General features: G+C 39.3%; 1 protein-coding gene across 2 annotated transcripts; it reads left to right on the forward strand.

The window, feature by feature from the left end:
• Positions 1-1,737: 1,737 nt before the first annotated feature.
• Positions 1,738-24,294, forward strand: LOC133956674 (oxysterol-binding protein-related protein 2-like). 2 transcript variants are annotated; one of them, XM_062391921.1, is made up of 15 exons: positions 1,738-1,809; positions 12,106-12,389; positions 14,625-14,748; positions 15,915-15,990; positions 16,471-16,605; positions 17,405-17,502; positions 17,597-17,779; positions 17,923-18,030; positions 18,254-18,343; positions 18,541-18,661; positions 19,175-19,300; positions 20,176-20,299; positions 20,564-20,654; positions 21,425-21,533; positions 21,776-24,294. In XM_062391921.1, the coding sequence occupies exons 2-14, from the start codon at positions 12,353-12,355 to the stop codon at positions 21,525-21,527; spliced, it is 1,416 nt and encodes a 471-aa protein (XP_062247905.1). In that variant the 5' UTR covers positions 1,738-1,809; positions 12,106-12,352; the 3' UTR covers positions 21,528-21,533; positions 21,776-24,294. The 2 variants fall into 2 exon arrangements, with proteins under 2 accessions (XP_062247905.1, XP_062247904.1); XM_062391920.1 differs by having other exon boundaries at positions 21,425-24,294.
• Positions 24,295-24,417: the final 123 nt, after the last annotated feature.

Consider the following 24,417-nt stretch of genomic DNA (forward strand, 5'->3'; position numbering starts at 1 on the left):
ATAACGATAAAATCATTGGCTTGACCAGAAATGAGGTTTACAATTCAAATGATTTCCTGTGCAGAGATTTAATGTTGTTCGTAAAGGGGAAGTTCAGGTTTGCAACTGATGATACTGTTTTTGAATTGATTCCATGTCAAGGGAGTTCATTATTTTAAGTATCATTAATTTCAGGAATCTCTCACTCACCAAAAAGATGAGAACGACAACGAAACGCGTCATTTACATCTCTCTTTTATTCAGAAAGACTTCATGAACACACAATGGCAGCATTGTTGAAGCCATATTTTTCAGAAGGACAGCAGCACTATTAACGCATTATTAGATTGCGTGTTTGTGTATTATGCATGCTGGTCTGAGCATATGTATGTACAGTACGTGACTGTGTGTGTATGTGTGTGCGTGTGGTTGTATAAACAGTACTCTGTGTCCCACTGTGAGCATGAATAGAGACCATATTATCTTCTGCTCCTCTGTGCTCTGTCTGTTCCCTCCTCCTCTCCACCTCTTTCTCATCCTTCCCTCTGTTCTTCTTTCTTCTCATCACACCATCGGCAGCTGTTATGTAATGGTGGGAAAGGAAGCACACAGCTTGTCTGTTTGACACAACCCACAGTGATGTCAAGTCATTACTGGAGATTGTACTTTGCTGTGTGATTTACATTTAAACGGCGGAAAAGCTCAAATATTTGTTCTGTGCTGTGCTCTTATTTTGGTTGTTTGGGATCAACTGTCGAACAGCTGAAAAACAGTTTTTACTTTGAACATCACATTTCTGAAGCTCTATAAAAAGTATTATAAGCTGAATCTATTCTTTTATATCAAAATCTGATAAATATGCATTTATTTACGCAGGGATCTTGAACATGAGTCCTTAGTTAGTAACCAACAAACACAAGGACATACACAGGAAGACTGAGAATGTATTGGAGATGGCTCACTTTCAATCTAGACCATATTCCTCATTCTTTGTCTCGGCTGGTCTACTCCCTGAGCAAGCAGGTGTGTCCCACCTATCAGTGACTCACAGGCTCCATTATTGATTAGAGAGACAATACACTCCAGTCAGGCTGATGTCACGTGAATGAACACCAGCTATCAAAAGGCCAAATAAGAGCAGTGATGCTTCTGTCTCTAAGTTACTGTCAAGCTGCTGAATATCTTTACTAACTAACCACATTAATAGAATTAAACGAGTATTCATCTTCATAAACTGTAAACAAAGCCATCGAGTGCACGTCCATGAATTCCATGCATGATTATCATGTTCAGTTAATCTTCTTAAGGAGATAATGAGGAGATGTCTGGACACCGAAACCATCAGGGTGTGGTGTTTACTGGATATGTTACCGGTATGTTACAAAATCCACCTGTGTTTATATGTGTACCTGGTACACAAACAAAAGTTTTAGAAATACAAGTGAGGGCAAATAAATAGAAGTGAGCTATCTGATTATATATAAAATACGTTTAAAAGTCATTTATAATCATAAATGACCAGAAGAAATGAAGTGTGATTTATTATATAAAGGCTGGGATGGAAAAAGATGTGGAGCATTATACGAGACAACAAAGTAAAAAAAAACAAAGGTAATTCTGCATGTAGATTGACATTAACTAATCTTTACAACCTCAATTGTTATTGGTCAGGAGTTCCCTGTGTGCCTGCTGATTGGCTGCAGACCGTGTCCCTCTTCACGCCCCCTCTACCAGCCACTTCCGCCTCTGTGTCAATCCAAAGCAGCAGACTGGATTCCTGCCCACGTCTGTGGACTTGTTCAAACATTCGGCAGCACAGACCCCGCTGAGGTAAGACTGCAGACACGCTCCCGCTCTGTCCGCGCGCTCCTCTAGTGTCCTCACCACCACAGACGGTGCTTCGCTCTTTTGGTAAACTAACAAGGTTGTTAGCTGTGCTAGTTAGCCACCTTTATCTCTGTAGCCCGCCCGCTAACGCTGATGCTAGCTGTCAGAGAGCTCCCTGCTGTCAGCTCGGTGTGTGCGGCTCAGGACACACACTTCCTGGAGTGTTTTATTCAACCACCTTCTCTCCTTTAAACTGCAGCTGAGGTTACTTGAGTTCTAAGTTGCTGAGCTAGATAGTGCGCGCGAACGTTAGCAAGCGCTCAGTGGACGTTAGCATTGTCTTTGGCACTTGGCTAAGTGGTCAGTGGAGATTCAATCAAACCACACAGCTCCATGTTTAAAGGGATATATTCATCACTACTACCTGTCATCTTCAGGCTTGTTCCAGTGTATACGTGAGCGATACTCACACGTTACCTGGTACGACAGTGGTACGACTGTTATTACTAATCTGACTACAAATCTGGGAGATGAAAAGGAGAAACACATGTATGCAGGTCGTCAATAGATTAGTGTGATAAAGATTCCTCATTGTAAGACTTCACTAAAGTGGGGTGGAGGTCAGTCAACTCCTATGGCGTGCAAACAGTGCAAATGTCCTCCTGGCTGTTTGCCTCCATCCTCATCTCCAGCCAAATTCACAGGAGGGGCTAAACAAAGATTGGTCTTTTCAAGGTTTCGTGACCTGCAGGTTTTAAACTGACAAAGCAAAAACACCTGCTAACTTGCTCTTCCTGACTGACACGTGCGGGCTGACAGTGCACTGTCGGTCTATAACGCTGAGGATACCCGAAAAATTGTGCTTACAATAAGCATGAGAGTTTGTGTATGCATCCACCATTATCATGTTTTGAAAATGCTTTGACTGTCACTTGGGATCATTGCTCTAAAAACCGACAGCAATGCAGACAAATTATCGATACATTTTCCAAAGAACTGACTTAGAAACTCAATCCTCTTTAATACAATTTGACTTAACACTTAATTTTTTAATTTTTTCCTATTTATGAAATAAAGGGCAGATCCCATATCATCAAATCAACATTGGATTGACTGACACTTGTTGATAACAACTTTTCAGGGCACAAATTACTTTTTGAAATTAATTTGTCATTATTTTGTTATATTTTGTTTGTTTGTAAATGCTTTCAGCAATTATAAAGCATTTCAAAAGTGCGGACCTTTATTTTATAATGTACAGGATGCTGTATTTACTTTAAATACTGTTTTATTAAATCTTTTTTTATTTAGCAGACAAAATATGATTTCAATAAGATTAAGGGAATAATGAAAAAAAGTTACTTTTATCAAATCCTATATTTTTACCAAGTAGTATTTCCAATTGTAGTTTGATGTTACAAACGGGCTATTAAAGGAATATGCTGATTGTATTTCTCCATTACACAGAACATCATGTTCATTTTGTGTCTTCCTCCCTAAGGTCATAAATCACCCACTTAGTTATTTGCTACGCTGATGGTTCCTGTTTAAAGAGAAGCATCACATTGTACTATGGGACTGCATTCCTCCCAGCAGCACCACAGAGTGAGGCAGTGAAGACTAACCAAGATTTCTACGATTTACATTATTAATTTAGTATTTTTTCCAGTGAAGTAGTCACAGGGTTTTCATGTAGTGGCAGATTGATGTGTTTCAATTATGCAATATATATTTGAGTTTTGTGGTTACATTTAAGGGAACAGGAAAGAGATTTTGCAAGGCATGTCCTGAAAGCCAGATTTCAACACAACAGAGATGAAAGTCGCAGACACACTCAAGGAAATGTAACACACGTAAACAGACAATTTCCTCATACAATTTGTAACATAGATGAATCAGATGTGGAAAAGTAATTACAGTACCTCTCCCTTAAATGGGTCTTACTTGTTCCTAATCCTATCGTGTAAATATTGCATAATCATGAAGCACCTGATAAAATGATGCTAAAAGGTTCGTCACTCACTATCTCTATTCGAGTCTGGTATCTGCTGTGTGTTCGTCGCCACATGGGGATGTGGCAAAGTTTGAGCTAGTCTAGGCAACCATCCAGGCAACAGAGAAACAATACTGTATGTATTATTTATAATAGAGAACAGGTAGCCAATCATGAGCCTGTCTGAGGCACAGCCATTGTGTTCTGCTTTTATTACATGGTTGCAAACTGGGCACATTGATCAGTAGGGACACACACTGAGAACAAGCCTGCTACAGATGCACCATTATCAGCATGCTTTCCTTACTGGTCAGCATTGTTGATAAGAAGTAAGTCATACAAATTATTGATGTTTTACTGTTTTCCTGTTGGTATTTGTTAATTCTCAGATAATTTTTTAAAGAAATGTTTGAATTTTGCCGTGTAGTTCTAAAGCCCGATAAGGATTGGAGTCCTGCTTGTGTGCTTGTATTTGATGCTAATACGAGTTCATAGTTGGTCAGTATAATTCCGTGTTACTCCTGTTTGCAGCGGCTCCCCACTGATGGAGGCTTTATGTAATTGGTTTTGCATGTTTACATGTTGAGGACTCTTCCTCTACAACCAAATTTGCCACTAAGCAGAAAATGTCCAGACAATTAGGTCTGGACTTTCTCCAGATTTTTGCCCATCCCAATTGAACAACGCAGCAGGAGATTCTCAGGTCAAATGCGTTCAGAATAACACAGAAAACTCCAGAGCATTGAGGTGAGTGATGGAGTAGCAGGCAGGGACAGGATGTAACGTATAAATTCTGCTAAGAAAGTTTTTGTTTCCAGCTTCGGAACCACATCACCAAAAGCTTTCTAATCTTGTTCTGTCCAGGTTGACATCTTCGTGGGCGTCTCCTATAAGTGTGTTGCTCCTCTGTTTCAATCTGAGATATATGTATTCTTTTTGTGGTTTAGTTTTTATTTAGTTCTGCTTTAGTCGTATTGTAGCAACGTCATCAACCCACCCACTCACTCGTGTAGAATCTCCTGCTGTATTCCCATATGGGCTCACTCGACATTATCCAGAGGTTTTACTAGGGAGCTGGCAGAAAAAACTCTGGAGCAACTCAGTTGTCCATTTGTGTTCTCATACACAGCTCCTTTTGAGAATGTAAGGATATTATCTAGAGTTCTGTGCATGTTAGCAGGTTCCAGGACTATGGTAGGACCACACTCAGACTGCAAGAAGTGCTATTCTGCTTTTGTCACTTGGCAAAGTTGCTCCGCTAAAAAAACTTCAGCCAACTAAAACAATTAAAAAAAACTTTAATACATACCGTTTTTAAATAAAGTTATAATGTCTCGATGATGTGCCATCTGCTGAACCCAGCCAGCAGGCTAAGTAATTACATATTTCTACACAGCAGTCATCCTCACAAGGACAAACCATAACACAGAAGCAAAAATGCAGCTAAACCAGATTTTCACAGCTGATCCAGCAGCAAACAATGTTGATCACCTTGCTCTTGTGTGTTTGTCTGCTTGAGTTTAATATGCACCTAGTCAGGAGTGTCCCTGTGTTTTTGTTTGAGGGTGGACATGTTTTAAAGAAGTTTCGAGGCAACAGGCTTAGCAGGGTTTCCATATATAAAACTGTGTGAAGAATCATCCTAGCTTATAGCTGGAACGTGCTGACTCTCACAACACTGAATGGCCGTTTGTGTGTATGTGTGAGACTGTGCTCAGCGTCCTGCTCAGAACGAGACAGATTTTGTTCCCAGCACTCTCTGTGCTCCTGCAGGAGGATCGACTTATCACTTCAGTCAGAGATGAGCAGGGACACAAAGCAACTTAATGAACCCTTTAGGATTGTGCGCTGTGCAGGGATTTAGCTTGGAAAAAATAGAAATTGTAAAAATACAGTTTAAACTTGGATTAATGGGTCTTTTGTTTTTATGTTCATCTGATAATGACTCTTGTGAAGTAGTTTTTTCTTAGATTTTTGATCAGGGCAGAGCTAAATGATGCTGAACTGTTATTGAACTAAAATTTGTGTGTGTGTGTTTAGCGTTTAGAGACAGCGTAATCCATTTTTTGTTATCAATTTGGCTGATGTCCTTGTCCAACGCTGACGGATGTATTGTTGCATGAGTCTCTCTCTCACTGAAGAATGGTGAACAATGGTGTTTGCTGACCAATCTCTAATGTAGCTATTGGTGCAAGTCATCTCTATGACTGCCGACCATTATAGGTGTTTTTGATCTTAGCATTTACTTTTTCTATATCGCAGCAGTCAATGGATGTACTCTGAAAAGGTTTCTTCACGTGATTGAGCTCAAGTGAATTTGATTTCATACTTGGCTAATAAAAAGTAAATTGTGGGCTATTGACATTTAAACTCTCCTTTGGTAATGATCTTGTGATATGTATTGTATTTCTATTCCCTGCCTTCTGGCAGACCTGCTGTGTCCTATTACAGATTATGTATATACAGGGATGTGATGATGTTTTAAAGTAGCAACTCATGAAAACAGGCAGAGCTCAATTTACTTTCTATATTACTTTTATACAGTTTGATCCATTGATGGATAAACATATTTATATATATTTATTTTAACACATTGATAGTTGGTAGATAGATAGTACCCTGTGTTGGACTCCTTGATCTGTGCCTCTTGTGTCTAATGTTGCCTCTCTGGCTGCATTCACATTCTACCTCCTGCTTTGCGACAGGCAGATCTTCTCTTCATCCTAACCTGAAACTCCTATTCAGCTTCCCTTTACATGATTTAGACATTATTAGTCGTCAAACCGAAAAACAATGACATTTCCCCTATTCTAAAGTCCCTACATCATGGATTTACTGTATCTAAAATTGTTATAGTGAGTCCATCTTTGATTTAGTTTCCCTCAGAGCTCTGTTGTGTCTGTCTGTTTCTGGGATGGTGCTTCTCACTTTGGTGGATGCAGTTTTATCCTCATTCAAAAGGCAGAAAAGGTTTTTCACTTTGCGAAAAGTTTACAAGGCCCCTGAAATAATTCCTGCTGTTGACAAGGATCTGTTGTTATGGACTGGCAGGAATTTATTTTGACACAAATTTATTGGATGCTAGTTCCTGAACTCTACTAGTTCAATATTTGTTTAAAGCAATAGAAATAACATTGTTTCGCTGAACAGTTCCACTTAACTCAATAGTTGTGTCATTGATGTTCGTAACATCGAAGGCTGGTCTGTTTCACAGCTTCATCAGTATGTCTGTGAAATTGACGTGTGGTATGTCTTTCACGGTCTGCAGAGGTGTGCCCCCGATCGAGATAGGTGTGTCTGAGAAAGAAAGAAAGAGGTGTGTGTGTGTATAGGTGCATGCGCGCTCATTGCTTAGTTCTGGACTACATCTCACATGGCAACAGCTCTTGTCTCTTGATTTCCTTCTTGTCTCGCATGTTGTCCCTGTGGCTTCGGATGTTTTTGTCTGCCCTCAGAGGACAGCGCAGAGAGACGTCCCTGTAGGTTAAGTGGCTCTACACTTGACTTATGAATGGAAACAGTCACATCGTAGGTTGGTTTCTGAGGTTTTACTGATAGACAGTGGGGTTGTTTTACTGGATTGGTTTAGTATAACCTGTTTTAAAGAGGCAGAATGAATGAGTGAGATCTCTAGAGTTTGGTAGATTGGCGGCATTAATTATTGTTGATTAAATATTAATTTAAGTTATTTACATTTGATCAAATTTAGAAAGTTCATTTAAAAAAAAAAATCGAATAGTCCTGTTTTGTGTGGTAGGGTGACTTTGGTTTTGTGTTGATTAGTTTCATGTCATTGTCAGCTTTCCAAAATTCACAATAACTATTAAAATAAATTCTCTTAGACTTTAACAAGGTTTTTTTACCCAACTTATTCAAAATGTGTTATTTCATGAAGATAACATATATTAGATAAAAGAATTCAGACTCCTGGTGAAAAAAAGAGTAGAGTAGATAACTCTACCAGGTTTGATTATACCTAGCAATTTTGTGTTAAGTTAACAAAGTGCAAGAAAGCTCATTATCCGTAGTGTGTGCATTCACCTTTTCTTTTTTACTCTTCTTCTTTATCTTTACAGCTGACATGCCACAACAGATATGAAAGGGTTAGATTACGGTGATTTGCCATAAGCTATCCTTTGAAAGAGTGTGTCTGTGGTGTGTTCATGGTGCCATCTCTGTCATGGCTACGTAACAGCTCACAGGCGTCTGAGAGAGGGAGAGCAATATGATCTGAGAGCCTGCTGCAGCCAATCAGAAGTCTCTATCTCTCTGCGTCTATGTCCCTCTGTCTCTCTCTCTCTCTCTGTCTCTCCAAATTAAACCCGAAACTGTATGACAGTGAAAAACAGTTAACTACAGAAATGTGTGTAATACATCATGCATACAGAAGTACTTGGTTTAACTTGAAGAAAGGAAAGCACCATTTCCTCTACAATTCATAATAGAAGACACATTTTAATTTAATGTGGTATTAATTCAATGTAATTAGCAAGAGTGCAGCCTTCTACCTATCCTACCATAACCGGAGAACACTGTGTGTTTGTGTGCGTGTCTTTCTGTAACTGTTCCATCCTGGACTCACCTAGGGCATGGACAAGTTTTGCTGGAAGCTATTTCTTAATGAGGCATTGAAAACAACACCACGTTTGCCCTCTTTTGTCGTTCCAATTGTGTTTCAGTTAATCCCCCTTTCTTTCCCTCTCGCTCCTAATAATGCGGTTGTGTGATAATTGCTATTACTCTTACACAAGGCTCTGGGTTCAGTTTAACTACCGAATTTCTGCAGCTTTAGTGCAGTGTAGCATTAGTGTAAGTCTGCTCTGCTCCTTAACTTTATGGGAATAAATATCCTTCTGCAAATTCATAATTCTATCTGAGCATTTTCAACAAAATGGAAACTGAGGGTAAGAGTAATAAAAAGCGCACAGTACAGGTTCAAAAAACCTTACAACCCATTGGAGTTTTGTTTCAAAGGCTCATTCTATACATTCAGAACCCTAACCACAAATATTGCACCGATGCTTATAGTTAATTATTCTTCTCATGCATTTTGAGGTCTTTATGCAGAATGTGCCTCCGCAACTTCAGAAACTGTAGATCCTGTTAAACATTACAAAGGTCAGCGACAACCTGAGGGGGATGAAGTTAAACCAGGGGCTGTCATACTGGGTTAGGGTTAGGGTCATGACCTCATAGTTGCCTGTATTAAGGGTCATGTCTTCTGGTTGTATGGGAGCTGCACTGAAGGACATGTAAGGCAACATTTTCTTGTCTTGTTGATGACATACGATAATCAGTGTCAGGAGTATGTGTGTTCATACAATCAAACCAATAATGGAACAATACTTTGAAGACTCTTTTTGCCCCCTCACTAAGGCTTCACACTATGAGAATCCATCTAGACAGATGCTCATGATGCCTGTATCAGATGTTAAATGACATAACAGTTTAGTAAATCATTATTGTTCTTGGTATGAATGGCTCCTACAGTTCTACAGTAACAAGGTTGATAAGTGTGGCTGTAGAGATAAGTAAAATGGTGATCCTCTAATAGCCCATGCAAATTAGATTTTCAGCCATGTTTCCTGTTTTCACAGACATTAAGGTAGCCATTCCTTGCTTCCTGTCACACAGAGCTGCCGGTTTTGTTTCCTAGATGCAACGTTCAACCCTGAAATATTATATTGTCCTATTTTTAGTGAATAGCAGTCAGCAAACTTTCCTGCCATATCTGTTCAGAAAATGCAGTTTAGCCAAATGTTATCTCACGATCTGCTGCACGATGACCTAAAGATTTTCATTATTGACTAATCACAACTAAAGTAGCTCTACCTTGACCTACCTTATTTTTCTTTTCATTCCCCATATAACAGTATAAAAGTCCAACCATCAGGCGGGTAGAAGAATATCATTACTGTGTGGAAGAAAAAGGGGGCACTTGTTATTTAAAAGTTGTGTAAGTGAATACTTGTTGCAAAGACATCTCGCTTTATGTCAATTCTGGAATTGTTCACAGAACATTGGTATAACATCAAGTCCTGAAGCACAGAAATATGAGTGATAAGGGTTATAGCAGTTGTCAGCTGCACAAAAAGTACATGTAGTGTTGAATATTGAATAAGCTGTTTGAATAGTTAAAAAACAGCCTTTGGATGTTGTGGACAAAGTACATTTGTTTGCTGAAGGCGTTACCTACAGTATCGCTGGCTTAGGTAAAACCCTACCTTTGCTTAGAAAAAAGACAGAATGAGGGAACGGAAACAGAGATGTTTAAGTTCAGATTCAGAATTGAGGAAGTTAGTTAATTGTGTCTTTGGGGATGTCATCAAACTGCCGGTAAAGAAAAGGTTTGTACAACCTTAGAAATTTGTAAATGATTGTTCTTTTATTGTTAAAGACTGCACAGCTTACAAAGCTTACTCTGTGCATTGCCCACAAAGCAGCTGCCTTTCATAAGGACTAACAACATTTTGAATAGGACCTATGTTTGTTAACCATTTATTCAATATTATTTTTCCATCGATACTTGATAAATATTTAATGGTATATTTTGAATTGTGGTAGAAAAAACAAAACTGCCACAGGATAAAATTATAGTTAAATCAATATAGACTCTAAAGATATTCAGTAACATTTAAGTCACATTATAAACTATCTCTAAATATATTACATTTGCATGAATATGGGTTCAGTATATAAAGCAATGTACTGCCTAACATATAACAGAAGCTGTGATAGGTAGGGAGACAATTGAGAATGTGATTGCAAATTTTTCATATATGTAATAAAGGCACACCCTTGATTAGTGAATCTAATTAGGCAGGTAAAACATGATTGATTTTTGAAAGAAAAAGATATGCTCGGCTTCCCAATGTATCAGTTTTAATGCAAGTACCTTTACCAAAGACAATAATGTGTTTTACATCTTATAATATTTGAAATGAAAACCTTAAAAATCTTATTTAGTCTCATTTAGTAATTTTTTGAATGCCACACATTGACTTAATCCTTGTCATGAATTGTGTGTAGAGTTCCTTAAGATGAAAAACTGTATTGAGACTTGCTCTCTGGGATTAAAGGAGCAAACCCCTGCTGTGTGACAAAGTCTTGCCTCCTGCTGACAGCTTCTGCTACAAATGATGATTCACCGTGCAAGTCATTTTTCATATTTGAATGTGGGCCGGTGTCATGTGATGAAAACGTTACATGCCTATTTGTAGTGCTACTAAGGTCAGGCCTGCAGAAATATAGTGGTTAGAGAAACTTGGAAATATTATGCATCATCAGGTTTAAGTATTGTTTGATTGTGGTGAAGTTGTTTTGTTACTGAGCCAAAAAATGCTGTCAGTACAGTCTCTCGCGTCATAGCAGAGAATAATATGATCTGCCACCAACACAGTTTAGTGTAAATGTCCAAAAGCTGAGTTTTAATGATGACTCATTAACTTGTTAATGTCACAGCTTGAAGCGAGTCAACACTGTTTACTTCACCTGTCAAGGCTTCAAAGTTAATTTAGCCAAATGTTCATTGAACTTCATTGAACAAATCAGTGATCTGGTTGAATTTCTGAATGAGTGTTCATTATGTTGATTGATCTTGAAAAAAAAAAAAAAAAATATCTATAGGTACGTTGAAATGTTAACTTGCTATTTTGTGAATTGATGAATCAGAGGTTATTCAGGGTGACGAGTTTAAAAATGTGAAAGCCAATGTACCAAACAGAAGGCAACAAAGACCCAGAAGCCTGTGACAGTGCTGCCCCAATTATTTACCTAGTGGACTAGAAAACTCTCTGTTTGCACTCAGTGGGCCATGACAGACAAGCTTTTTGCTCAGACAGAACGAAGCAGATTTTCAGCTTGTAACCTAGATGGCCTGGAATGAGCCTCTGCATTTTTTTTTCATCTGCAAATTGCTGCTTTAAAAAAGGAGCCAGTATCAAGACAATGCAGTGGTCTATTTGTTTGTAACAAAGACATGCACAATTCTCTCGTAATAAAACATGTTAATTGAGCATTGCCACATAAATCCCTGAAAGGGTTTTTGTAACAAATTAAAATTTGAGGTTAGAGTGTCAGAATATAAAATAACACTCTTACACAAAGGCACAAATCATTTTAGTCTTTTTTTTTTTCTAAAATCATGCTTAGCTCATATGATTGGTCAAATAATGAGTTTTTCTCCAGCTTTTATTGTTAGTCCTGCCTTTAGCTTTTGTAAATGCTGTGGTGACTCTTCATTTACTTTATTGAACCCTGACTATGTATGCTCTCATTACTTATGTGTTATATTGTTTTCTCTACAGGTTGCTGACTTGCCTTCACGCATCTCGTCTGTGGTCCAGCTGTCCGCCATAATCAGCTTCAGATTGTTTGGGACCTTCTCTGGATATTAAACTCTGGATATTGTGCTGTTGCTGTGGTGCCATCTCAGAGGGACCTCGCCCAACAGGTGTCCCTCTGGTGGAACAGAGAAGGGTCCCCACCTAAAGGAACATGTGCTAGAAGTTGAACAATCTTTCCTAAACGACTGGTCAGCTTTGACTCTAGAAGATGAACAACGAGGATGAGTTCTACGACGCCGTCACAGGTTGGTGCTCAGTGGGAGTGTGTGTGTGTATGTGCTTTTCATGTCAGTCTGATCACATGTATGTCCCCAATTTACATTTTGATTACATGATACATTTAATATCTTTCGAATAGGTGTTTTAGTGATAGTTGAAAAATGAATAGGTCCTCAACACAAAGTAACAGATGATTATTTAATTTTGCAGTAAACTTGTCAATTGCAGTTAAATTTATAAAAAGAGGTCCAAGTCAATGTAATCCAATTCCTTTTATTGTTTGAATAACAATCTAAAATTTAAGAACTCTTGCACAATAAAAGCAGCAGATGCTCATAAATAACGAGCTTAAACGAAAAGTCTACCAATATTTACTAAAACTAAATATTGGTAGATATGTTCAAACTATGGATTTTTACACAATTCTTGATGTTGTATGTCCAAGTAGGATACTTGACAGTATCTTATATCTGACCGTATGTTTCTATCAGGCCCTGTTTTTACTGCTTGACATTTCTAATTAGAGCCTGTTTTGCCTCCATCATACAGAGGAAGCATAATACCGCCTGATGAAACCCAACCCGTCTTAGTCTGATTATTACTTAAATTCTTTAGAGGTCAGGTCATTATAGCACTTTCAACATCACCCTGGATTGTGTCAGTTCATTCATGGTTATATTCACACCTAAGTTGCAGTGAAAATTCCTTCCTTTTTAAAATAAACAGGTTTGTCAAACACAGAGATAACACTTACCTGCCCTGTTGTGTTCATTTGATGGCTTTAAAATAAGTATTTGTTAGAGGATTGAAAGGCAGGGCAGAGCAGGGTGGAGCACCACCATAATGTTCAGGAATTATTGTGTCTATTATTATATCCTTGGCAGGTTGTTTTTTCCACGTGAACAAATAGTTCAAGTGTGTGTGTATGAGTTTGACCTTGTGTCATTATTATGATCATCTTACTAATCTGAGACAGATGCTGACCAAGTCATATGCATTATTCATTAGTAAGCATACACAGGGTCAACTCTGATCAGCATCAGGTGGCATCCAGCTTGCCTGACTGGTTTCAGTCTGATATTTTCAGTGTTTCGCCCTCAAAAGTACTTTTTAATATTGTTATCTCCTTTATTCACCAAATTTGTTTCTCATCTTGGAGTCTATGTGATATTCTCTTCTTACATCAAAAACCAGGGAAGGATTTAGCGGCAGCTAGTGGGGAAATTGCAGGCATCAACCTACTGAATCCCTTTAATCTTTCCCCCCTTTTTTCAGCTTGTATGTGAACCTAAGATGCCTTCAGGTCACATAAAAAACACAAAAGGCCCAATGCAGTGTTGGGTTTGTTTCGCTCTGGGCTTCTATAGAAACATGGTGCACTCTAGTCTGTGGAAGAGGATATGCAGGGCTCAATCAAAACTCATGAAAACACAAAAATATCTGACCAGGTCATACAAACTGTTGTAATATGACTCACCTGATATGGTAACAAGACACACCTGGTACCTTTTGACATACTGACAGCTGAGAAGGTGTGTTTGCTGAATGATAACAAGCAATTTGGTCTCTTTTAAGCAGTGGTTAAGGCCCCACCTTGAGTTCACCAAGCTCTATGACACTAAGTGCTCACCTGCCCTTTTCAAAGCCTGAATATCACCCAGGCGTGGATCAACGCTAGGATGTTCTCCTAGAATTACTACTGAATCCTAATCAGTCACATGCATGTTTACTGTTGTTGTCAGGCCCATTAATACAGGTTTATTGTCATTGAATACAAATTAGACATCAACACAAATAAGTATTCAAATGCCACAGACTGTGTATTTTTGTCACCCTTCATATTACTGAGAACTTGGACCCATTCTAAATATTTGAAAAAGATAGCACAGTTTCATATGACCACTATGCATGCGCTGTATCTTGGAAGTCATGACCATGGATTAGGAAGTTGAGAGAGTTGTTAAAGACGTCCACTGTCGTGTCAGTGAAGAGGTAAACAGTTCACTGTAAAACCGTTTCATTCAGGCAATCAACATAATTTGCCAGTCAAACCCATGCAAGAATTACCTGATGCAAAGCAGTAGACTGTCCAATGTGGCAAACAAAACCTATATGTGACAGTAAATCAACTTCCAGCAAGATCATGCAGCTCCACTGGTCTCTATTTCATCAGAAGACTCTTTTTTTAAACATTTCAAATATGCAGGTCATTGGCTAGTTTTTTGTAACTTTAATCTCATGTCAAATTGGATCACCCACAGGCCTGGATTCGGACGAGTCGTATGAAGGGGTGTCAGAGGCCAGTTTCAAAGATGCGCTTGTGTGTGACAGCAGTCGGAAGAACAATGGATCAGTGCCACAGGAGAATGGCCTCAAGAAACACAGGTACTGCTGCATTCCTGCACCGCTTACACCTGCGCTGTGTGAGTTTCACCGGCTTCATGTCTTTTCCAGATATGATTTGAAGCCTCCTGCTGAAACAAGTACTGGGCAGGGTCATAACCTTTACTGACAAGGCTTGAAGGCTGCTCGCTTGATACCACTGTATTTGATCTTTCATTTACATGTACAGACAAGCTTTGGGACACAACTGAGCTGTTCTCTGCACTTTTAGCATGAAGAATAAGATGAAAACATGGCTGCAGGTGGAAAACTAGAGCTTACTGTATTAAAACTCCATATCGAAGGCATGTTAAGTATTGACTGAAGTTGTGGTTGCATAATAAGGTTTAGAGGAAAGCTCTTTTACAGGAGCACATTTAAAAAAAAGAAAACCACATCATACAAAAATTGCAATTGATTTCAGCAAGAGATCAGGCTGCGTTTTTGTGGTAGTGTGACCTGGTTGAGCTCATCCTACCCATTACATTACGTAATTATAATAATGTGTCTTTGAAAGTTAGCGACAAAGAGTAAAAGGTAGTTGTTCTTTCCATTTCTGTAGGTGAGGGCCTGACTTTGTTGACTCATGCCTAAAAGATTTGTCTTTTTGCTGCCAAATTACTTAAATTTCATTGCAGCAATGAAAAAGAGATCTGGCTTTTGTTTTTGTGGACAGATCTGCTCACAATCATCAGAACATCATGTCAGATGTGGGTGGAATTGTTTTCCTCTTCCTTATTCAAGCATTAACTATTTCTTCCTTATCTAGATTTAGCTTTTGTGTTTTTCATTCCGATCCTTAGATATGATCACTGTTTGTGGGAATGGAATGGATTTCTTTTTTCGTTTTCTTCTGTGTTTTGATGCCAAAGACTGAGAAAGAATGGCCACACAACTGAGACTGTCTGAAGCCTTAAGCACTGATTACAGACTGCATTACTGTCTGTGGAAACCTGGTTGGCAGCTCAAAACAATACCCTTGATGTTTAACTTAAAGAAAGCTGTCGAGTTTTGTGGCTGATAATAATTTTTCGGTCATAAATTCATCATGAGATGTCAATTCTGATGGTTCAAGAAATCCCCAAGTCCCAGCTGTCAAATATCGAGGAAGCTGTGATTGCTCTTGCTCTTCATTCATGCCCAGTCATTCTTTCTTTCTTTCATTTCAGAACGTCGTTACCTTCACCCATGTTTTCCAGAAACACTGTTAGCATCTGGAGTATCCTGAAAAAATGCATCGGACTGGTAAAGACCAAGTGTTGCTTTTCTTCACATGATGAAGTATCCTGGACAGAGGAAAACTTAATTATAGTGGTGTAGTTAGATGCTTTTTAACAAATATATTAGATCATGGCCTAGCTACTGAATATTATGTGTTGAGCTCAGTGTGATTAGGGGACATTGTATTTTAAATAAAACACTTAAAACAGGTTGTGCTTAGCCACCAAGTCTATGTAATACACAGAATCATGTGGAATTACGCCAAATATGCATAAAACAGATGGACTTTTTTTTTTAACTGGTACATTTTAAAATGTATTAATTCAACGATTACATATTATAGGCCAGCAGTTGTTTCACCATCAATTTGTAGATAGTTATCAAACCTTCTGACAGCAGTCGATTTCTCTTGCATTGGACAGATTCAGTAGGACCAAGATTGAGAAATTTAAGAAAAATGTTTTTAGCAACTTATTCTAAAACACAATGCTGTATATTTCACAGGAACTGTCCAAGATCACGATGCCCATTGTGTTCAACGAGCCACTGAGCTTCCTACAGAGAATCACAGAATACATGGAACACACTTACCTCATCAACAGAGCCTGCTCGCTGTCCGACCCCATAGAGCGCATGCAGGTTGGACACACACACACACACTCATACACACATACACACTCAATTGACTGGTTTAAAGGGATAGTTCACAGGTAACAAAAATTCACATTATCTAGTCATCACTATGCCGATGGAGGGGTGGGTGAAGTGCTTGAGTCCACAAAAAAAAAAAGGAGTCTCAGGAGTAAACAGTGTTTCAATGATTCAGCCAAAGAGAGGTTTTCTTTAGAAGTAATAAAATAAGGGGGCGCCCTTAGCTCAGTTGGTAGGGCGTCCCCCCCATGGGCCTAGGCCAGCAGCGGACCCGGGTTCAATTCCAGCCCGCCGTCGTTCTCTGCATGTCACTCCCCTCTCTGCCCCATTTCAACTCTGTCTCTCTACACTATCAATAAAAGCATAAAAATGCCAAAAAATAAATCTTTAAAAAAAAAAAAGAAGTAATAAAATAACAGAAAAAATACACAACATGCCTCCATACTGCTCGTGGTGGTGTCTTCAAAGTGTCCACAAGCCCTGACATTCATATTCAACTCGAAACAAGGTAATATACAAACACTTCACCCACCCCAACACCGGCATAGTGGTGAGTAGATAATGATGTATTACATGTTACTGTCTTCTTGTTGTACCTTATACTTGTGAAGCCCTTTGGTCAACAAAGTTGTTTTAAATGTGCTATATACATAAAATCAACATTGACATTGAATTCTCGTTTACCGGCGAACTTTCCCTTTTAAGTCTAGAATTTTTCCTCAAAGGTAGCTCATGTCAAACACTCACGCGCTAGAGACTAACAAGATCTGTAATTGTTCATCCTCAGGCAGTAGCTGCTTTTGCTGTGTCAGCAGTTGCATCACAGTGGGACAGAACTGGAAAACCCTTTAACCCTCTCCTGGGAGAGACATATGAACTGACCAGGTATGAACGTATGCCCAATTTGAGTTAGTTTTTTTTCCTTTTTAAGAGTTTTTTTTAAGGTCACTGGTTTAAACTTCACATTCATCCTCTACAGAGAAGATCAGGGTTTCCGGCTGGTATCGGAGCAGGTATCCCATCATCCTCCAGTCAGTGCCTTCCATGCAGAGAGTCTAGCTGGGGACTTTGTCTTCCATGGCTCCATCTACCCTAAACTGAAATTCTGGGGCAAAAGTGTTGAGGCCGAGCCTAAAGGGACTATCACACTAGAGCTTCTCAAGTGAGTTTGAAAGGGAGGCTCTGTTGTCCTGGTCTTTTCTGCATTCTCATTATTTACCTCTGTTTGGTTTTCTTCTCTTTTCTTTAGTTACTATTGTTACTTCCCAGTTCCCAACATTCCTCTTGTCTGCTTCTCTCTCCCAGGCACAACGAGGCGTACACATGGAGTAACCCTTACTGCTGTGTGCACAACATCATCCTAGGCAAACTTTGGATAGAACAGTATGGCACAGTGGAAATCGTCAACCACAGGTACATATATGATACATGCAGAATGTCTGTAAGTTGTTCTGGTAATGGGCACATAGTATAAGTATAGGTTATAATATGTAGGCTTGAGCGTAGCAATTTTTTTGGAATAAAAGTGTCAGTAATAGTACCAAGTTAATCTTCTTTGCAGTTTTTGTAAACACAAGTCGGAAAAGCGCAGCTAAGTCATTAACTGCTTCTTCTTCTCTCTCGTTATCTTCCGCAGCACTGGAGACAAGTGTGTGTTGAATTTCAAGTCGTGTGGGATGTTTGGCAAAGAGCTGCACAAAGTGGAGGGATACATCCAGGACAAGAGGTACGTCAACCACAGTATCAAAAAGAATTCTATCTTGCATCTCCTTGTTCTCCCCTCCTTTATTCTTTCCGCTCTTACCTTTCCTTTTCCTGCTCTTCTGCATTTCATGTTTCCTCAACGTATCTCTCTTTTTCTAACCTCCCCATCTTCTCTCTCTTTTCATCCCCACCCTGCCTCCTGTCTTTCTCTCTGTCCAGTAAAAAGAAGCTCTGTGTCATCTATGGGAAGTGGACCGAGTGCATGTGGAGTGTCGACCCTCAGGTCTACGAGACCCACAAGAAGTCAGAGAAGAAAGGAGACAACAAGAAGTACAAAAATGTGAGTATTAGTTCAAATATGTGGATTTAGACTTGTTGTCACTGAAATCTACAACGGCTTACTATGTTTATCATTATAGTCTTGAGATTTGAATTTCTGTGTCAGTTTTTATATAGAAAGTTGAAAGAGAATATTGATGTTAGTTCCATGTATTTGATTTCTGTTTCTCTGAATTCCGTGTTGGTGTCCACAGCGTTCAGTGTGGTCATATCCAGGTAAAGCAGCAGACTTGTTTAGGTTGTGTTGATGCCGTTAGCTGTCCAGCTTTTTAGTCTGCTTGGTGATTTGTAATTAAGCATTATACGTTGAATATGTGTTCAGCTGCCCTTGTAGCCTGGTAACTGTATATAGATAAACAGAGAGAATGATGTGTTCTCTCTGTTAGATAAACAGAGAGAATGATGTGTTCCCTCTGTTAGATAAACAGAGAGAATGATGTGTTCTGAACATTTGCCCCTGAACTTTGTTTATCTTCAATATATCAGTCTTTACAATGAAGTACCTTATCTCCAGGAGGAGCAGGAGGGAGCGGAGAGCGATGACGCAGATGACATGCCAGAAGTCCAGGAGACGGTGTGTGTCGTACCAGGAAGCACTCTGCTGTGGAGGATAGACTCCAGACCCGCACACTCTGCCTCGGTATGAATATTACCACACACATGCACACACTGGCTGAAAGTGTGGATGAAATGGTTTCATGGTATATTGTGGTTCAATCTTTAATAACCCTGGTGATTTCGTTGATGACGCCCAAGAGAGGCTGTAACAGCAGAAGAGCTGCCAGAGCTCTGGTCATAGGTAGCAACTGTTAGCCTCCCCCTTCGCCAAATTGTGTGTGTTTAACAAACGCTGGTATTTTGCTATGACTTTCAGGCGTTTAGGTTCGACGTTTGCATTTAAAGAAATTAGTTGTTGACATGACTCTCCTCCACTCTAGCGCGTGTGTGTGCGTGTGTGTGTGTGTGTGTGTGTGTGTGTGTGTGTGTGTGTGTGTGTGTGTGTGTGTGTGTGTGTGTGTGTGTGTGTGTGTGTGTGTGTGTGTGTGTGTGTGTGTGTGTGTGTGTGTGTGTGTGTGTGTGTGTGTGTGTGTGTGTGTGTGTGTGTGTGTGTGTGTGTCAGAGACTCACAGAGTTCATTTTTCCTTTTTCTGTGAATTGTTGAAGTCTAGCCTTGTAGCAGTTAGTCTATTTAGTTAGTCTTTGCTGCCGGGGGAATTAAATAGTAGTGTTGCACATTTAATATGGTTTCATATTGTGCTACTTCTATTTTTATTTCTCGTCATTAGTTCATTTCATTTACTGTTTGACCATTTTCAGCACGTGTTGACAATACAGCAATAATATTGATAACTGTCTTTGTAATCATGGTACAAAATCTTCACAGTTTCATCCCTAACTGATAAGCTGTTCAATTCATTAGCTTGACTGTATAAAGTTAACATTTGATTAATATGAGATGAATGTGCCGTAATGACTATTGTTCATTAACATTTTAATTTTTTATTATTTCCCCAGATGTACAATTTCACAAACTTTGCAATGTCTCTAAATGAGCTGGAGCCTGGCATGGAGGCCGTGTTGTCCCCCACCGACTGTCGCTTCCGGCCTGACATCAGAGCCATGGAGAACGGCAACATGGGTAATTTGATTTGCCAGCTGTGGCAGGCAGAAACCTGATTTTCTCTTCAACAAATAAGTATACCTTTTAATTACAATGTGAATTGAGAGATAGCATCTAGATGAATCTCTCAAGAATTCCCAGTAATGCTCCAGTTTTTTTGCTGGGTATCAAGGTGACCCCAATGAGACAGCCAGAAAACTAATAATAAAACAATGCTGCCACCTGCTGGATGTCAGTGGCCCAGCCTTTTAACAGAAGTGATGGCTGGCTGTGTTTGTACAGATGAAGCGACTAAGGAAAAGGAGAGACTGGAGGAGAAACAGAGAACCGCCAGGAAGGAAAGAGCCAAGAATGAAGACGAGTGGTCTACACAGTAAGAAACATGTGCACACACACGCTACTAACGCGCAATGCCCTCCAGTGTTCAGTAAAACAGGAGAGAATGTACACAGGGTAGAAACATTATACTACTTACACAACCTCCAATAGTTATGTTACAGAAACACCCAGATGCTGTGGTTTAGTGCAACAACATAAGCCCTCATCATTGGAGAACAGTGTTAGTGTTTGATGTGATTGTTATAAATTGGCAAAACTTGTTAATGTTGTAATAATGAAGGCAAGAATAGGCAAAGAACAACTGAAATGTACATTTTATGATTAGCTGCTCAAGCTTTTACTGTGTTTTTATGGGCTGAAGAGACAGTCCCTCAGCTTTACTATGACGTGTAAGTGCATACAAAGTGAGGATTCTTTATTAACCTTCATTTATACAGGATACGTTAACTGCCTTTTGCCCACATGCGCTCTGAAATTAATGCTGCTGCGTGTTTTAAAATTATCTGCATTTGTGAAAATTATGCTTCACCTCTGTTATTTCAATTTGTAGCTTCAATCACCTTTCAATAACCTTTCAAGGGCAAGCCGCAGCCTTTACACAATTTACACACCAGCACTTTTTAATTCAACATATGTTTATATCTATTTAAGAGGCACAAACAAAACCAAAGTTAGAAAACATTTATTTATTATTAAGTGGCTACAGAAGAGAAAACCGTATCAATAATAACAAGAAGATGAATGTTAAATAAAAGTCTTGGTGAATCCCTGCAGACATTTAATCTGTGGGTGTTTGTCTTTCAGGTGGTTCGCGTCGGGCACCAACCCGTACACCGCCTGCCAGGACTGGATCTACACTGGTGGCTACTTCAATAGGAACTACCAAGACCTGCCCAACATCTACTGAGAGCTAGTGAGCCTTCATCTTCCTCCTCCTCTTGCTCCTCAATAACCTGCAATCATCTGCCTATCACCAATTGGATAGAAATGTTAAGATTTCGTTGACCCACCTTTACTCCGATCTTCATCTCACTGCCCTCATCATCATCATGACACCAATCAGAAGCCAAATGCCTTCACTTCTGTCAAACTGTGGCCTGCTCGATGTCTCCTGAGTCTTCAGGTGTTTCCCTTTTTTCATTATCTTCACCACAGATTGTTCCCATTGTTGCCCAACGACCAGCAAACGTTTCCTATCTCTCTGCCCCGACATCGCCTGGAGCACCCGTTTTTTTACTCCCGACCAATCCCAGCGGCAGAGAGTCACAATCCTCTGAGAAACCCTTGAGCTCTGTGTGATTAATAAGTAACAGCAACACGGAGTGAGGCAGATTACCCACAGTGATGGATCAGTGGACAACGAAGGACGCTCAGTCAACGGAGAAATCAGGGATGTGAATGCTCTTTTGACTGAGGATGGATTTTGAGGGTGCTTTTTCTTTTTGTGGGGGAAGACTCAAAAATTCAAAATATATAAATGACATGTATAAATGACTTATACAGAAACTCTATTTGTTAAATTGGTCAAGAAAAGTTAATGCAAGCATGAGGTTATTATTATCCATGCATCATATCCCTAAAACAATCTGTAACCACTAATTTCCCCCCGTCAACCTTCTACTTAAGGTTTAACTCTGAAATAAACCAAGATGGCGATCAGAGAGTGGATGTTTCCTCGACAGCCTGGTGGAATGTGCTGCTTGAACGGGACCAGAATTGAAGCTACAGCTCCTCCGTGAATGTTGGAACAAAAAAACAGTCAACGGGGACATAACATGCGTGGGCAGAATGGATATTCAGCTCAATGTACAGAAAGTCACAGTCATCCTGTGGGCAGTGTGTCTCATATAACTCATTAAACACCGGAAACGAGATACAACATCATGACTCCATGTTGCTCCCAGACAATATTCTGACTCAAGCTGCTCTGTTGCGTCATCTTAATGTTAAATATTCATGATCTTTTTATTTTGAGACTGTCCGTGTTTCATCCAGCTGAGCACGGCACACATTCTATTCACGGTCCAGACCTCATTTATATTGGCTGTACATGGAGCCACATGCACACAGACGTGGACAGTCCTGACTTTCATTTTAATCAAATATCCAAGTGGATTTAATATTTATTCTGAAATTATATCATCACGACAAACTAAAGGTTTTCAAACATTCCTGTCAGTGTGACATTGTTATTGGAGAACAGCTTCAGATAAAGAACAGATCAAATCATGATTATTTTTTGCTGGACTCTTGTTAAAGCCGAATCTGTTTATATATTTAACCCTGCGTCACAACTGTTTACTCACCTAATAGACACATTCTTTACATAACCTGCTGGCCTGGGGAAAATGTTGAACAAGTAGTTTATAGCTTTGTTTTTTTAAATGATCGTCTCACAGGATAGAGAATGTGACCCACATCTAATGATCAGCTGACCAACCAACACGCCCACTGAGATCTTCAGAGATATTTATTTTTGAACATTACTTGCTATTGTCGTGCATTTTGTCTCCTGTGATTTATATACCAGATATTATACATATATATATGTATTTGTCGACTCAGCTCTATGCAACTGATGAAGCTCAAAGTGAACAGTGGCTCTGATCTGTCTTTGTACTGTCGCTTTACATTCCCCAACACACACACACCCTCGCGCGCTCCTTGGATAAACTCAATATAGCATATATCCGATAATAAGATGATAACAACATAATGAACTACTTTGCTCTACCTTCCATCAAATCCTGGGTCAAGTTAACTTTACACTTCTATGTGACGTCCATGTTTCCATGTGCCTGGATTTTTTTTTGTTCCCCCTTGTTTTCTTATTCTTATTAATGTTTACTTTGATATGTGGGATTTTATGAAAGAATTTTGTAGTCAAACTTTTTTTTTTCTTCCTCTGCTTAGGTTGCTCATCCGAATGGTTCTGGTGTTTTTTTCTCTTTCAATTAAAGACGAAACTGATTTGTTATATAGAGGAGCACAATGTGTAGTCACCCGCACTTTTACCACATCTTTTACCAACTTAACACTTGTACATTTTACTTTGGTGGTTACATCAGATTTACGAGCCAGTGCAGTTTGAATGTAGCCAGACTGGTGGACACTCCTAAATTCCCAGTTAATATCCAACATCAACTTATTTTTTGCCCGGTTGAATATATTTTTGTGTGTGTCATTGAAAGTCAATTCTACAAACACTACTCTTGGATGTGAAATCAGCACTGGTCAAATGCAACAGGAACAAGAGTCTTTGTCAAACAGTAGCTGCAGCTGGTGAAATGAAGCTGTTCCATTGGTCGGTGCTGATTCAGACTCTACCCGTCACTCAACTGAAGCGCTGTCATTAAACTAGGTCTAGTTTTGATGTTGCGTTGAGTGATGCCTCTGTCCATGAAAATGTCTCGTCAGTGGTTGACTTTGACCCTCCTTGTCTTGGACTGTATGACGTTGTCAATGTAAGTGTTGCACAGAGGTAATCACAAGCAAAATGGCATATTATTTTGTGCATTTGATTTATTTTTTATAGTATTTAAGGAGTTTTATTTGGTGAGAACATTACACCAGATGTTTTATTTTGAGGTGTGGGACTGTAAGGGGTCTTATCGCTACTGTGGACAACTTGCTAATGAACAGGGGAAATGACAACTAATAAAATCCTAATTTCAGTTTTTGACCGTGTTTCATTATTTTATTTTTTTAATGAATATTGAAAATATATTAATACAACAATCTAGACTGATTATTTTATCCCACTTGACTCCTGTGGACTTCATATTGTAGTCATGGAC

The sequence above is a fragment of the Platichthys flesus genome, chromosome 7 (genome assembly GCF_949316205.1).
Source record: "Platichthys flesus chromosome 7, fPlaFle2.1, whole genome shotgun sequence".
In the NCBI taxonomy this organism is placed as follows: Eukaryota; Metazoa; Chordata; class Actinopteri; order Pleuronectiformes; family Pleuronectidae; genus Platichthys; species Platichthys flesus.